The sequence below is a fragment of the Esox lucius genome, chromosome 3, assembly GCF_011004845.1.
Source record: "Esox lucius isolate fEsoLuc1 chromosome 3, fEsoLuc1.pri, whole genome shotgun sequence".
In the NCBI taxonomy this organism is placed as follows: domain Eukaryota; kingdom Metazoa; phylum Chordata; class Actinopteri; order Esociformes; family Esocidae; genus Esox; species Esox lucius.
In genome coordinates this window covers 35486878-35503267 of record NC_047571.1, presented here as the reverse complement: position 1 = coordinate 35503267, position 16390 = coordinate 35486878, and the positions used below count along the sequence as shown (strand labels likewise).

Sequence of the window (16390 nt, the reverse complement as noted above, 5' to 3'; positions counted from 1 at the left end):
TCCACACCCTCTTTTTCCACAATGTAACTTAATGGATATGAAATACATATTGACTCATACAGAAAAAACTATTCTACACGCCGCGGTGAATCTCAAATTGCATAGGCCCTAAGACACTAACCAACCACCTCAGACTCCCCCTTGTCATATGGTTTAGTCCGACGCCTCAGCCCATCGGTTTTGACGGAAAAATAATTGAAAATTTGAATTTTCAACTCACTTTTTTTATTATCTTTTTACGGATGTTAATTAGATTAATAAAAGCGTTACACTGACCCATATCGATCAAAAAAACTTGGCATCGAAGCTTGGCATCTCTCGTTTTGGTTTGATTATCAGTTCTTAAGCCAAGCTTATTTATACCATTTATAGTGCGAAATTACATATAGCCTACATTTTTTGAAGTAGCCAAACCGACAGTTAATTTAATTTGGCTAAATCGAAATCTGCTATAACAAATATACACACCGATTTCACTCCGTAATAACTTTACATTTAAATGTATTCAAATTACATTTCAGGTGAATTAGACAAAATGTATTTCACCCTTTATTTCCCGAAATGTATGTAAACATTATTAATACATTTCAATTTTCAATTCATTATGAAAGAACTATAAATTCTGAGCGTAAAGTTGAAAAGCTGACGAGGCGAAATACTAGCCATGTACATTTTCAGTAGCCTACTAGGGGTATGGGGATCTATCTATGCTATTTTTCTTTTTAATAAAATCGTTGTTTTACATTTAAAGTTATTTCATACTGAAGCTAAAGTATAGTCCATAACAAAATAAGATGGAAATATTATATTTGTGTTTCCTTTTACCGGGAATATTTCACAACCAGAATGCAGAGAACTATTGTTTTAACAATTTGAACATTAATAAATAGTTGTTTCACATTTAAAGGTAGTACATATATTTAACAGGATAGTCCATAACGAAATAGGATGGAAATAGTAAATTTGTCTTCCCACTTACCTGGAATAATACACAAAGAAAAGCAGGAACTAGGCAGATGATCTTTCAAACGGATTAGTAAATTTGACTTTCACTTCGAGGTAAAGATGAATTCGTATCATGCTGGCAGAGATTCCGTTGCAACAATAAGACTTCCGGTTTTCGGATTTTGCCCGCGGTAAAACGCGATTTTAATAATATTAAATGTATCTATTTTGACACTTTGCTTAGTATATATTGTAAAAATGTACTCTAGGAAATGTTCAGGAGACTCTATAGAAAAATTATATGCAAAGAAATCAAGGGGCACTGTGTATTTGCAATTGTTGCTGGCATTTTACTCCACCCATCCTACATCCTATTGGCCACAATGTAACTCAATGGATATGAAATATATATTGGCCTATAAAAAAAAACTGTTCTATACGCCGCGGTGAATGTATTGTAGGAAATGTTCAGGAGACTCTATAGAATGATTATATGCAAAGAAATCAAGGGGCACTGTGTATTTGCAATTGTTGCTGGTGTTTTACTCCGGCCACCCCATTGGCCACAATGCAACTCAATGGATATGAAATACATATTGGCCTATAAAAAAAAAAGCTATTCTACACGCCGCGGTGAATGTATTGTAGGAAATGTTCAGGAGACTCTATAGAATGATTATATGCAAAGAAATCAAGGGGCACTCTGTATTTGCAATTGTTGCTGGTGTTTTACTCCGCCCACCCCATTGGCCACAATGCAACTCAATGGATATGAAATACATATTGGCCTATAAAAAAAAAACTATTCTACACGCCGCGGTGAATGTATTGTAGGAAATGTTCAGGAGACTCTATAGAATGATTATATGCAAAGAAATCAAGGGGCACTGTGTATTTGCAATTGTTGCTGGTGTTTTACTCCGGCCACCCCATTGGCCACAATGCAACTCAATGGATATGAAATACATATTGGCCTATAAAAAAAAAAGCTATTCTACACGCCGCGGTGAATGTATTGTAGGAAATGTTCAGGAGACTCTATAGAATGATTATATGCAAAGAAATCAAGGGGCACTCTGTATTTGCAATTGTTGCTGGTGTTTTACTCCGCCCACCCCATTGGCCACAATGCAACTCAATGGATATGAAATACATATTGGCCTATAAAAAAAAAACTATTCTACACGCCGCGGTGAATGTATTGTAGGAAATGTTCAGGAGACTCTATAGAATAATTATATGCAAAGAAATCAAGGGGCACTCTGTATTTGCAATTGTTGCTGGTGTTTTACTCCGCCCACCCCATTGGCCACAATGCAACTCAATGGATATGAAATACATATTGGCCTATAAAAAAAAAACTATTCTACACGCCGCGGTGAATGTATTGTAGGAAATGTTCAGGAGACTCTATAGAATGATTATATGCAAAGAAATCAAGGGGCACTCTGTATTTGCAATTGTTGCTGGTGTTTTACTCCGCCCACCCCATTGGCCACAATGCAACTCAATGGATATGAAATACATATTGGCCTATAAAAAAAAAACTATTCTACACGCCGCGGTGAATGTATTGTAGGAAATGTTCAGGAGACTCTATAGAATGATTATATGCAAAGAAATCAAGGGGCACTCTGTATTTGCAATTGTTGCTGGTGTTTTACTCCGCCCACCCCATTGGCCACAATGCAACTCAATGGATATGAAATACATATTGGCCTATAAAAAAAAAAACTATTCTACACGCGGCGGTGAATGTATTGTAGGAAATGTTCAGGAGACTCTATAGAATGATTATATGCAAAGAAATCAAGGGGCACTCTGTATTTGCAATTGTTGCTGGTGTTTTACTCCGCCCACCCACATTCCAAATTGCTGAACAGCCTTTAGATCCATTATTCCTTTTGTTAATGGAGGTGATTATCACCACTTGCTGATTACTTAACAATTCAGCCAATGATCTAATGTTGTTGTCAATTACTTATATTAACTGGCCATTACCCTGCTGTATCACCTTTAGAGATGTAGATGTAGGATTTTATCTGTAAAAATATAAAATTAATGTTTAATGTGTGAATGTGATACTGAAAAGAAAGAGTATGTTTGCATACTTTCTCTGTAAGAAGTTTTTGTTCCAGTTTTTAGCTCCATCAGAACATTTTACTACTGAAAACACCAACATGTAATTACAGTGGGGCAGAAAAGTATTTAGTCAGCCACCAATTGTGCAAGTTTTCCCACTTAAAAAGATGAGAGACCTGTAATTTTCATCATAGGTACACTTCAACTATGAGAGACAGAATGAGAAAAAGAAATCCCGAAAATCACATTGTAGGATTTTTAATGAAATTATTGGTAAATTCCTCTGTAAAATAGGTTTTTGGTCTCCTACAAACAAGCAAGATTTCTGGCTCTCACAGACCTGTAACTTCTTCTTTAAGAGGCTTCTCTGTCTTCCACTCGTTACCTGTATTAATGGCACCTGTTTGAACTTGTTATCAGTATAAAAGACACCTGTCCACAACCTCAAACTGTCACACTCCAAACTCCACTATGTCCAAGACCAAAGAGCGTTCAAAGGACACCAGAAACAAAATTGTAGACCTGCACCAGGCTGGGAAGACTGAATCTGCAATAGGTAAGCAGCTTGGTGTGAGGAAATCAACTGTGGGAGCAATTATAAGAAAATGGAAGACATACAAGACCACTGATAATCTCCCTCGATCCGGGGCTCCACACACGATCTCACCCCGTGGGGTCAAAATGATCACAAGAACGGTGAGCAAAAATCCCAGAACCACACGGGGGGACCTAGTGAATGACCTGCAGAGAGCTGGGACCAAAGTAACAAAGGCTACCATCAGTAACACACTACGCCGCCAGGGACTCAAATTCTGCAGTGCCAGATGTGTCCCCCTGCTTAAGGCAGTACATGTCCAGGCCCGTCTGAGGTTTGCTAGAGAGCATGTGGATGATCCAGAAGAGGATCATACCTACTGTGAAGCATGGGGGTGGAAACATCATGCTTTTTTGGGGCTGTTTATCTGCAAAGGGACCAGGACGACTGATCCGTGTAAAGGAAAGAATGAATGGGGCCATGTATCGTGAGATTTTGAGTGAAAACCTCCTTCCATCAGCAAGGGCATTGAAGATGAAACGTGGCTGGATCTTTCAGCATGACAATGATCCCAAACACACCACCCAGGCAACGAAGGAGTGGTTTGTAAGAAGCATTTCAAGGTCCTGGAGTGGCCTAGCCAGTCACCAGATCTCAACCCCATAGAAAGTCTTTGGAGGGAGTTGAAAGTCTGTGTTGTCCAGCGACTTTAAAATGAACTTATCCCAATCGTTCTTTCAGTTGCCAGGTAGCATCTCGTTCACAAATCTCTTATTTAATACGCCAGGCAATTACCAAGAACTGCTGGCCCTGGAGTATGACACCCAAGCATGGGATCTGGATGTGACTTACGGATGGGAGACGTCCAGGGCCTTCCAGGCCCTATGAGCAGTGGCTAAAAAGATTCATTTGAGCAATGATTTTGAGACGCCAATTATGGCTACTCTGATCAAGGACACTTTGTTTAAGGAAATACAGGTAATCGATACAACTAGACCTCGTTGTGCTGGGATTAAAACTCCTCTTTGCAGATCTTCTCCAAGTCATTAAGGTTTCGAGGCTGATGTTTGGCAACTCAAACCTTCAGCTCCTTTCACAGATTTTCTATGGGATTAAGGTCTGGAGACTGGCTAGGTCACTTTGTTGCCTTGGCCATGTGTTTTGAGTAATTGTCATGCTGGAATACCCAGCCAAGACCAATTTTCAATGCCCTGGCTGAGAGAAGGAGGTTCTCACCCATGATTTGACGGTACATGGCCCCATCCATCGTCCCTTTGATGCGGTGGACAGTTGTCCTGTCCCCTTAGCAGAAAAACACCCCCAAAACATAAGGTTTCCACCTCCATGTTTGACGATGGGGATGGTGTTTTGGGGTCATAGGCAACATTCCTCCTCCAAACACGGCAAGTTGAGTTGATGCCAAAGAGCTCGATTTTGGTCTCATCTGACCACAACACTTTCACCCAGTTCTCCTCTGAATCATTCAGATGTTCATTGGCACACTTCAGACAGGCCTGTACACATGCTTTCTTGAGCAGGGGGACCTTGGGGTCGCTGCAGGATTTCAGTTCTACACGGCGTGGTGTGTTACCAATTGTTTTCTTGGTGACTATGGTCCCAGCTGCCTTGAGATCATCGACAAGAACCTCCCGTATAGTTCTGGGCTGATTCCTCACTGTTCTCCTGATCATTGCAACTACACGAGGTGAGATCTTGCATGGAGCCCTAGACCGAGGGAGATTGACAGTTCTTTTGTGTTTCTTCCATTTGCGAAAAATCGCATCAACTGTTGTCACCTTCCCCACCAACCTGCTTGGTGATGGTCTTGTAGCCCATTCCAGCTTTTTGTAGGTCTACAATCTTGTCCCTGACATCCTTGGACAGCTCTTTGGTCTTGGCCATGGTGGAGAGTTTGGAATCTGATTGATTGATTGCTTCTGTGGACATGTGTCATTTGTACAAAATCAGCAGGGGATGAATTTTTTTTTTCCTCACTGTACAATACAAGCCTTCATACGTCTCAATTAAAACATGTATCTTTCAATATAAGGACAAATACATATTCTTTTCACAAATTAAGCTAAGGCTGGAATGTAGTTGCAATAAAATATGTCCTTCTAATAGACTTGATGAAGTTGAACTTATTCAAATATGTAATAGTTGGATATTGGTTATGATTTGACTCTGTTGTAAAAATGTGTTTGTTAATCTAATAGGTATAAAACTGTAAATGGTCTTTTGGACTCCCCTACATCTCTAAAGGTGGTACAACAGGTTAATGACCAGTTAATATATGTCGTTGACAACTACATTAGATCGTTGGCTGAATTGTTAGGTAATCAGCAAGTGGTGATAATCACCTCCATTAACAAAAGGAATAATGGATCTAAAGGCTGTTCAGCAATTTGGAATGTGGCCAATGGGGTGGGCGGAGTAAAACACCAGCAACAATTGCAAATACAGAGTGCCCCTTGATTTCTTTGCATATAATCATTCTATAGAGTCTCCTGAACATTTCCTACAATACATTCACCGCGGCGTGTAGAATAGTTTTTTTTTTATAGGCCAATATGTATTTCATATCCATTGAGTTGCATTGTGGCCAATGGGGTGGGCGGAGTAAAACACCAGCAACAATTGCAAATACAGAGTGCCCCTTGATTTCTTTGCATATAATCATTCTATAGAGTCTCCTGAACATTTCCTACAATACATTCACCGCGGCGTGTAGAATAGCTTTTTTTTTTATAGGCCAATATGTATTTCATATCCATTGAGTTGCATTGTGGCCAATGGGGTGGCCGGAGTAAAACACCAGCAACAATTGCAAATACACAGTGCCCCTTGATTTCTTTGCATATAATCATTCTATAGAGTCTCCTGAACATTTCCTACAATACATTCACCGCGGCGTATAGAACAGTTTTTTTTTTATAGGCCAATATATATTTCATATCCATTGAGTTACATTGTGGCCAATAGGATGTAGGATGGGTGGAGTAAAATGCCAGCAACAATTGCAAATACACAGTGCCCCTTGATTTCTTTGCATATAATTTTTCTATAGAGTCTCCTGAACATTTCCTAGAGTACATTTTTACAATATATACTAAGCAAAGTGTCAAAATAGATACATTTAATATTATTAAAATCGCGTTTTACCGCGGGCAAAATCCGAAAACCGGAAGTCTTATTGTTGCAACGGAATCTCTGCCAGCATGATACGAATTCATCTTTACCTCGAAGTGAAAGTCAAATTTACTAATCCGTTTGAAAGATCATCTGCCTAGTTCCTGCTTTTCTTTGTGTATTATTCCAGGTAAGTGGGAAGACAAATTTACTATTTCCATCCTATTTCGTTATGGACTATCCTGTTAAATATATGTACTACCTTTAAATGTGAAACAACTATTTATTAATGTTCAAATTGTTAAAACAATAGTTCTCTGCATTCTGGTTGTGAAATATTCCCGGTAAAAGGAAACACAAATATAATATTTCCATCTTATTTTGTTATGGACTATACTTTAGCTTCAGTATGAAATAACTTTAAATGTAAAACAACGATTTTATTAAAAAGAAAAATAGCATAGATAGATCCCCATACCCCTAGTAGGCTACTGAAAATGTACATGGCTAGTATTTCGCCTCGTCAGCTTTTCAACTTTACGCTCAGAATTTATAGTTCTTTCATAATGAATTGAAAATTGAAATGTATTAATAATGTTTACATACATTTCGGGAAATAAAGGGTGAAATACATTTTGTCTAATTCACCTGAAATGTAATTTGAATACATTTAAATGTAAAGTTATTACGGAGTGAAATCGGTGTGTATATTTGTTATAGCAGATTTCGATTTAGCCAAATTAAATTAACTGTCGGTTTGGCTACTTCAAAAAATGTAGGCTATATGTAATTTCGCACTATAAATGGTATAAATAAGCTTGGCTTAAGAACTGATAATCAAACCAAAACGAGAGATGCCAAGCTTCGATGCCAAGTTTTTTTGATCGATATGGGTCAGTGTAACGCTTTTATTAATCTAATTAACATCCGTAAAAAGATAATAAAAAAAGTGAGTTGAAAATTCAAATTTTCAATTATTTTTCCGTCAAAACCGATGGGCTGAGGCGTCGGACTAAACCATATGACAAGGGGGAGTCTGAGGTGGTTGGTTAGTGTCTTAGGGCCTATGCAATTTGAGATTCAGCAATGTTCTTCAGACTCAATAAGGAATTAAAAGGAGAGGGAGTAGGCCTACTTCGTCTATCCACTAGTGATGGGCGTTCCCGAACCACTAAAGATTAGCGAATTTTGGAGAAAGATGCGTACTGCGTCCTTAAAACAGACCACTTCTCTCTACGTTTTAAATTAGAAAGAACTTTCTAAAAAAATGCTACTTAGGCTAAACCATGTATTTGACCGGCCGAACTAAGACAAAAGCATGTGAAAAGTAAACGTTAACTGTCGGATAGGAAGTTCAGGGATAGGCCTACATGGTATCATTGCATCCGCATTGCTACAAGTGGACCTTTTTATGGGAGGAAAAATTGTGACATGTGTACTAAGAGGAGCAGGTTTTCGATTGGGAGAGAGGTGTTTCAGCCACGCATTTTAACAGATGACGCCATTGTACAAACAAATGAGAAGGGAAGGTACCCATATGCTGAATATGCCGGCCATAAATTACATAAGGACCCAAACGAAAAACTGAGATTTTGGGGTAACGTTGGTTTGTCTTGCGGTGCCTTCCCTTCTAATTTGGGTGTACACTGGCGTCGTATGTTCAAGTGCGTGCCTGATACCCCTCTTTCCCTATCGACCAAGTACACGCTCCCCTTTAAATTCCGTCAAGTGAAACTCTTCCACTGCTTCTGAATTACACCCTCGTAATCATCAAGGACAGACACGTCTTCAAGCTTAACGAGCCGTACAATCAACCCCTTAACTGGGTCACATGCAGATGTAGGAACTTCAAACCTCATGTATATCATTCTAAATGTGGAAAACCCATATATTCATTTATTAATAATCAATCAATCAATGGAAACCCCTCATTTCTTCAATATCTTTTTCAGTGATTGTGATAGAATCTTTAAACCTGGTGCATATTTTTCTAAACATAGCTGGCATACGTGTTCAAGCTTTGCTTTGGTGAAAAAGCCATTATGGGTTAATTAATAATGGCCTTTTCCCCATTAATCAATAGATTAATGGAAACAGGTTCAATTAGGTATTTCTTCAATATCTTTTTCTGTGGTTGTAATAGGAACTTAAACTTAAAGTATATTATTATATTATTTATAATATATACCACAATCATTGAAAAATATATTGAAGAAATGCAGAATTAGAGGTGTTTCCATTGATTGATTGATTATTAATAAATCAATCAATCAAGTGTTTTTAACCAAAACCAAGCTTGAACAAGTAGGCTGTCTATTTGTAGAATACAATACACCAGGTTTGAAGTACCTATGACAATCATTGAAAAAGATATTGAAGAAAAGAGATGTTTCCACTGATTGATTGATTATTAATAAATCAATCAATAGAGTTTTTCCACCAAAACAAAGCTTGAACAAGTAGGCCAGCTATGTTTAGAATGATATACATGATGTTTGAAGATCCTATGAACAGTATTGAAAAATTTATTTTGCACTGATTGATTATTAGGGCTTTTGGACAAACGAATGGTCTCCAACCACTAGAGAAATATCTTTGTTTAACTACAACTATCAAGAAACTATTTTACAAACTCATAAAAATTACTGCTGAACCGCTACATCTACTTAAAATGCAATCCGGCACAGGCAAACGCGTACGTGCAAATGTCAATAATTCGAATATATTTTAAAGAGCCCTTTTTACATCAGCATATGTTACAAAATGCTTAGCTTGTTCAGATGCATGTTTTTTGTAGGAAAGTCAGTATAAAATAGAATGGACTCAACCTAATAACTTATTAGCTACGCTACATAGGTCACCAGATAATACCACCGCTTTTTAGCTAACATAGTAATTAATTCCATTACGTGATTTGCTCAATTGTAATTATTTATCTAACATACTTAAAAATACGAAGTTACTTGAATTACTTTGTTCTTTTGCCTGTTTTATTTTACGTTATTACAGGTTCCCAAAGCGAATACTGTAAAGCAGTGGCGTCGTTAGGCCTGGGCAGGCGGGGCTATAGCCCCGGCTCTTTTATGAATAGCCCCTAGGAGGCTAAACCATAGACATCATATATAAAGCCTAGATACCTTGTCCTAGATACCTTGCAAATTTTTCTACCGATTTTCAAACGGTTTGGTTTGTTATAAACGTCAGAGAAAGTTATGACACTGCATACATATGAACCATTAAAACAATGGACTTCCATATGAAAATATCATTGAACAGAACCAGATAGGTGTAATGAATATACAAACAAGGTATGCATGTTAAATCAATAAATAGGCTACAGAATGGCAACAAGACATATACACTTTTGTACTATTATAATAAAATTACTATTATAAAATAATTTTAATTACTACATGTTTTTTCTTTATGCTGGATAACAAGCATCTCTGAACTGACCACATTTCAGCCCTCTAGGTCACTTGATATAACTTTAGAAACAACTGAGCCCTAGCACCAGGTCTTGTGAAGCTGTGTGCAAAAGCAGATCAATATAGAATGAAATTGAGTACTTTAGACCATTATTTGCCAAGGTATGGTCATGCGTATTGTAAAATGCCCTATGGAAACTCCCCATAGGACTTTGTCAGACAAAATGCTGACAATAAAATGCCTACTGTGGGGCAACCTCTTCGTGTAGAAGCATAATGAAATCAAATCAAATGAAAGGTAACACTGATGTTACTTGTAGACTATTTGGATTGTATGTCAGGGGTTCTGATATAGAATGACTACAAAAAATATGGAATAATTACACAAGTCTCTATTTTTAAACTATTATAAGAGTGACATTTATTTGCACACAAAAAATAGGTACATGATTCCCCTTTACAAATATAAATAAATCATTTATATATACAAATAAATAAATGCTGTAGAGAGCACTACACTACTGTTGAAGTAAAAGAGGACAGTACCTTGAAAACACATACCTTGGGCTAATGCCCTTTGAAAAGGACAGTTTTATTAAGTTTCTGTTGCATGTTGTTGCTCTGTAAGCTGAGGATTGTAATTCTGGCAATGTGGTGCAGCCTTAACTTAAAAAACAGGGACAGAATTATTTTTAACAGCCTATGGTGGTGGATGTCTATCCCATACTGTCTATCCCAACACAAACACCCTCGTAACCGATCCTTTTTCAGACAATGTAAACAACCTCAAGCAGTTTGATGGGCTGTGATCGTTTGGTACTGCCTGATGACTGCCGAATGACCCACTCTGCTGCCCTGACGACACTCACGGTTCCCTCTGATGGAATCACCAGACCTCCATTGTTTTTTAAAATCAGCAGGTGGTAGCTCTGGTCCTTGATGGCAGATGCAACATGTCACCAGGCTGGCACGGCAGACATCACACGAAAGCTTCTTCAGAGCCTGTCGCACAACAAATCCTGAAATTTTTGTTAGTAATATCATAACTAATAACAACAATCATTAATAAGCATGGGGAAATTAAGGGAACACTTCCCTTTTTGGACAATCGTGAGATAGTTTTTCCCCAGATTGTGACTATTGTGACTTTCAGTTAGCCTTCACCTGAAATGTAATGAGAGCGTTGTCCACAAGACCATCGAAGTGGACGGGAAGGTAGCTGTGATCATGTACTAGGGCAGGAATGTCAGCAAACGGGGATGGAAGATCTTCTCCTCCTGCTGCAGAGGATACATCTACAGCTGACAGGCTTGTAGAGGTGTCGATGACAGCTGGTAGGGACTCTGTGTCATCCTGTGCCGTCACATTGCCTCTGCATGGTTTAACAACCCCACACTGGGCCATCAGCTTTACATCCTAAAGATGTACTTGAACTGGCTGGCATTAGGGTTGTTATTCGTTTAGGGGAAAAAAAGATATACAAGAATAGTACACAGATATTCAATACATGCTTTAAAATGTTTTATGCTTAAAACATTTTTACAAAAAAATAACTAGCCACCCCTGAATGATCTTTCCACATAAAATAGGTTGAATGACATTATCATACAATTCAGACTGTATCAGTGATGATAAGTTCTGCAAACAAATAGTCAAACACAGGCATTTTTCTAAATACTCAAAATGGTTTGTGACACTTCCAGGTATTGTGTGTCTTAGGGTTAAGGTGTGTGCAGAAAACACATGTTACCAAAAGTAAAAAAACATATGGACCGACAAACTGAAAACAATACAAGTCACTTAGTGTTGCGGCTGGTAAATATAAATTATGAACCCTACCAGATACTCTGAATGGAGTTGAAGAGAAGCTCCAAGTGGTCCTGGCTGAACCTGTAGGTCAGGACATATTGCTGTCCTTCAAGCAACACAGGAACCAACCGGATTGAAAAGCATGTGCAACTTTGCTGGTTAGCAGCTAAACTGTAACGTTAGCTGCCATAGGTCTCACTCAAAGCTTATTGTTATTAGCCAGCAAATAACTACAATCACATCCACAAATATTGTAATTTAGACAAAAGATTAGTTGTCATAAAATCGTTATTGGTGTAAGTAAAACCTCTATAATCGAACAGCTCGTTTGGGATATCTGCTTTGATAACTTGCGCAAGTAGCCGTGATCCAACTATGCTGCACGATTTAGACGTTTTTAGAAAAGAAAAGCTGCAATTTCAACATTTTCAAGCATTCAGAATTATAGCCACGTTAATAACGTTTGTAAGAAACCAAACTGTTTGTAACTCCGTCAAGGTTTCAGCGAGATAAGAGTATTTGTGTTAGTGCTGATCACTCACCTTATATTAGGTACCACAGAGCCCGACAGGAAGCCTGCCTGTGACAAGATGGCCACCGGTGATGCCGGAAGTGACTGCGCCTTGAGACGTCTAGCCTTTAAATAAGATGTCTATGGGCTAAACCCCTAATGTATTGTGATCCTAGCGACGCCTCTGCTGTAAAGCGAAGCTAGCTAATACTGTAACGCATCTGTAACACGTTAACTCAGTTGAGTCCACAGTGCCCAAGCACCGCCCACCAGCCCACAGAGTCCCGCGCAGCCAGACCTTTTGTGTGAAACACTCGACTGAGCAAAAACCCTCTGGTGCTATAAAGCACCAACATCTGGTGACATCCTAGATCTTTTTTTTGTTGTCAGTTAACATTTATTTATTTAATAAAATGAAACAGCATATACATTAATGTTACACCTAATTCACATTGATTTTATTGTACCTTATAGTGAGAAAAGGAGTCTAAAGCTAAAAGTATACCCAATCAGTTTTATGACCGAAAAGTGCTGTAGACCACATATAAAAGGAGATCATTAGTAATACATATATTTGCTTTGACTGTTCATGCCAGTGATCCACAAGAATGTCTGACCTGAGGAAGCTGGCAGAACTGCTGTTGGAAACACTGCAGCATCTGAACACTGCTGATCTGAAAACGTTCTGGTGGTACCTGAGAAATCACAAAGGGCATGGACTTGACGAGCCCATTAAAAGAGGCATGTTCCCTGATAACCTAAACAGGGAGGACACAGTGGATTTAATGGTGAACAAATATGAAGAGAAGGCTGTGGACGTCACTGAGGTTATCCTGAGGAAAATGAACTATAACCACCATGCTAATGAGTTGAAGAAGAAGGCAGACATTCTGAAAGGAGGTAACTAAATTATCACCACCTTGCAAGAGAAAAGAGCAATCGATTATAACAAATGGCACCTGTCTGACACATTATATTATTTTCCAAGTTGTAGTATGTATTTTTTACATAGTCTATACATGTAAAAACAGCTGAGATAGACGTTATCCATCCATCCATCCATCATCTTTGCTTATCCGGGGCCGGGTCGCGGGGGCAGCAGTCTAAGCAGGGATGCCCAGACTTCCCTCTCCCCAGAAACTTCCTCCAGCTCTTCCGGGGGGACACCGAGGCGTTCCCAGGCCAGCCGGGAGACATAGTCGTTAACTAATTTATAATAGTATCAGATAGTAGATGTTAACTCAGTTATAATAGTATCAGATAGTGGATGTTAACTCAGTTATAATAGTAGCAGATAGTAGATGTTAACTCAGTTATAATAGTAGCAGATAGTAGATGTTAACTCAGTTATAATAGTAGCAGATAGTAGATGTTAACTCAGTTATAATAGTAGCAGATAGTAGATGTTAACTCAGTTATAATAGTAGCAGATAGTAGATGTTAACTCAGTTATAATGGTAGGAGATAGTAGATGTTAACTCAGTTATAATAGTAGCAGATAGGGGTTAACTGTTCTCTGTGTTCCAGGTGGTTCTAAGCCGAGTGAAGAAAACCCCAACACGATGGTAACCACTCCTGCATTATTACCCTGTAGGCAGTTTGTTAGGGAACACACCAATATTACTAAACTGCCTTAGTATCTTGGTAAACACCTTGAGGTTGTTGTTGAATGTAATTGTAATTTTTATATGTAAATAGTATGTTTCTTTTTATTATTTTTCTGTTTTTAACATGCTGTATACAGGGCTCAGCTATAAAAGAAAGCCCGGTCTCAGTCTGACTGTCTCTGTATAAATAAAGGAAAAGAAGATACATTTAATAATTTAGGATATACAGAATCTATAACAGAATGGCTAATAATTAAGAATAAACAAATCAACCAGCATTATTGTTTTGTTTGAGGTAAACCTGAATAACAGTCATGTCAGTCTAAAACAGACTGTGAGATCATAACGGTACAGTAATACACTGTGTACCAAACTATAAGGCAACTTTGAGTAGTATGTGGGACAGGTGAATCCAGTGCTGGTAGTGGAACCCAAGACTATGAGTAGAACCCAGGGCTGGTAGTGGAACCCAGGACTGTGAGTAGAACCCAAGGCTGGTAGTGAAATAGTTGTGTGAACCCTGCCAACCTGTCTCCTTCCAGGATGATTGCTATTCAATGACCAGCCTACCCAGAGGCCTCTGTCTGATCATGAACAACCAGGAGTTTGAGGATGAACATTTGATGAACCGACAAGGGTCAAACATTGATGCTGGTATGTCAGAATTGTATTTCAACATCTAACTAGAGGTGTACTACAAAGCCGGACCAGGCAGTGAACTTGGATATTTAAGAAAAAAGTTTCTAGTTAATTCATAAATCTTGACTTGAACATCAGTTGTTTGAAAGAATATTCCCCAAAAATGTGAAGATAATTTGTTTAGTTTTTTTCCATTCATTGACAAGACAGAGCAGGATGTTTCAGTGCTCTCTGTCTTGTGCCGCAGTGGAGCTGGCCAAGGTGTTCAGCTGGCTGGGATTCAAGGTGCTGATGTCCATGAACAACACTATGAAGAAGATGCAGGATGTGCTGAAGTTCTGCTCTGAGCTAAAGAAGACAGAACTGCAGCAGTACGGCGTAATGGAGTGGGATGCTGAGCACAACGAGTTTCCTGTCCTGAAGGAGCTTCCACAACATGGCGACGCCCTCGTCTGCTGTGTTCTGAGCCACGGACGTGAGACGGGAGTCTGTGGCACTGACAGCCAGATCCTCCCCATCGATGAGCTCCTCTCACCCTTCAATGGATTGAAGTGCCCCGCCCTCAACAACAAGCCCAAGCTGTTCTTCATCCAGGCATGTCGGGGGGGGATTCGACTGCCTGGAGTGTTTGTGCAGACAGACGGACCTGCGGGAGCAGAGGCTGGGCTGGAAACAGACGGACCTGCGGGAGCAGAGGCTGGGCTGGGAACAGACGGTGTCTGGGATACCAGTAGCCCTGTGGGTGCAGATACTCTGGTGGTCAGGGCCACTGTGAATAACAATGTCTCGTTCAGACACAAAGTCACAGGGTCCTGGTTCATCCAGTCTCTGTGCCAAGAGCTGAGGAAGGGCTGCCCCAGGTAAAGCTAATTAATGGGGTTGTGTTTTCAGGAAAGAGGGAATTTTGTCACAAGCAGTGTTGCCAGGTTTGATGGCCACAGGCACTGTCCAAACACCACAATTCATTAAGTTACAAACTAGATTATCATATAGTCTTTATCTTTATTTGGTAACATACTCTATTGGCCAATTTTGCATACTCAGATCAAGCATACCATTTGCCAAAAAATTATAATCAGTAAAAAAATCTCTATTGAAGATGTTTTTTGTCCAGGACTATGCTTAATCTGTGTCCGGGAAACCATGTTAGTGTCTTCATGCCATGTTTAATATGTGAGGGCTGCATCACTTCTAGACCAAGCATTCCATTTCTACTTCAAATGTGGCACCTTCACGTCCTCCAGTAGATTTTCTTTAGCTGACTGTCTGAAAGGATGATTGCTAGTCCATCTTCGGTTCCATTTACAGCATTGTCTCCTGTTTCCTGCTCTCTTTAGGGATGACATCTTAACCATCATCCTTCGGGTCAGTAATGAAGTGAGCCAGAGGAAGCATAATGAAGCCAAACAGATGCCTGAGATGACATCAACTCTGAGGAAGAAGCTCTTCCTTCCTCTGCCACAGAATATCTGAAGGGCCAATGAGGATATTAATGTACATTTTCTAAATTGTCTTTTATATATATCGTTTATGGAATTTATATGCACGCTGAGATACTTACAAAGATTTAATCTCAATTATATTAACCAGGAATAACAAAATGAAATACAGTATTCTTTATTATGTAACACAGAAATGATCTGATCATTTATTATTAGCCAAGTAATCTAACATTAATTAACAGGTTTGCCAAACTTTATGTTTG

At 39.0% G+C, this 16390-nt stretch overlaps 1 protein-coding gene across 4 annotated transcripts; it reads left to right on the top strand.

Moving 5' to 3' along the window:
* The first annotated feature begins 6786 nt into the window (after positions 1-6786).
* On the top strand, positions 6787-16189 carry LOC105009870 (caspase-8). Of its 4 annotated transcripts, none has more exons than XM_010869287.3 (6): positions 6787-6881; positions 13036-13339; positions 13967-14004; positions 14589-14700; positions 14933-15545; positions 16023-16189. In XM_010869287.3, exons 2-6 carry the CDS (start codon positions 13048-13050, stop codon positions 16156-16158), a joined length of 1191 nt encoding a protein of 396 aa, XP_010867589.1. In that variant the 5' UTR covers positions 6787-6881; positions 13036-13047; the 3' UTR covers positions 16159-16189. The 4 variants fall into 4 exon arrangements, with proteins under 4 accessions (XP_010867589.1, XP_028974890.1, XP_010867590.1 ...); XM_010869288.3 differs by having other exon boundaries at positions 6799-6881; positions 13206-13339; XM_029119056.1 differs by lacking the exon at positions 6787-6881 and adding an exon at positions 11021-11039.
* The last annotated feature ends 201 nt before the right edge of the window (positions 16190-16390 follow it).

What these genes read in the sequence shown, in the direction of transcription:
- LOC105009870 (XM_010869287.3), top strand. Translation starts at nt 13,048, where the DNA reads ATGTCTGACCTGAGGAAGCTGGCAGAACTGCTGTTGGAAACACTGCAG. An exon ending in AAGAAAACCCCAACACGATG is followed by an intron (nt 14,005 to 14,588) that starts GTAACCACTCCT and finishes GTCTCCTTCCAG; the next exon opens with GATGATTGCTATTCAATGAC. An exon ending in AGGGTCAAACATTGATGCTG is followed by an intron (nt 14,701 to 14,932) that starts GTATGTCAGAAT and finishes CTTGTGCCGCAG; the next exon opens with TGGAGCTGGCCAAGGTGTTC.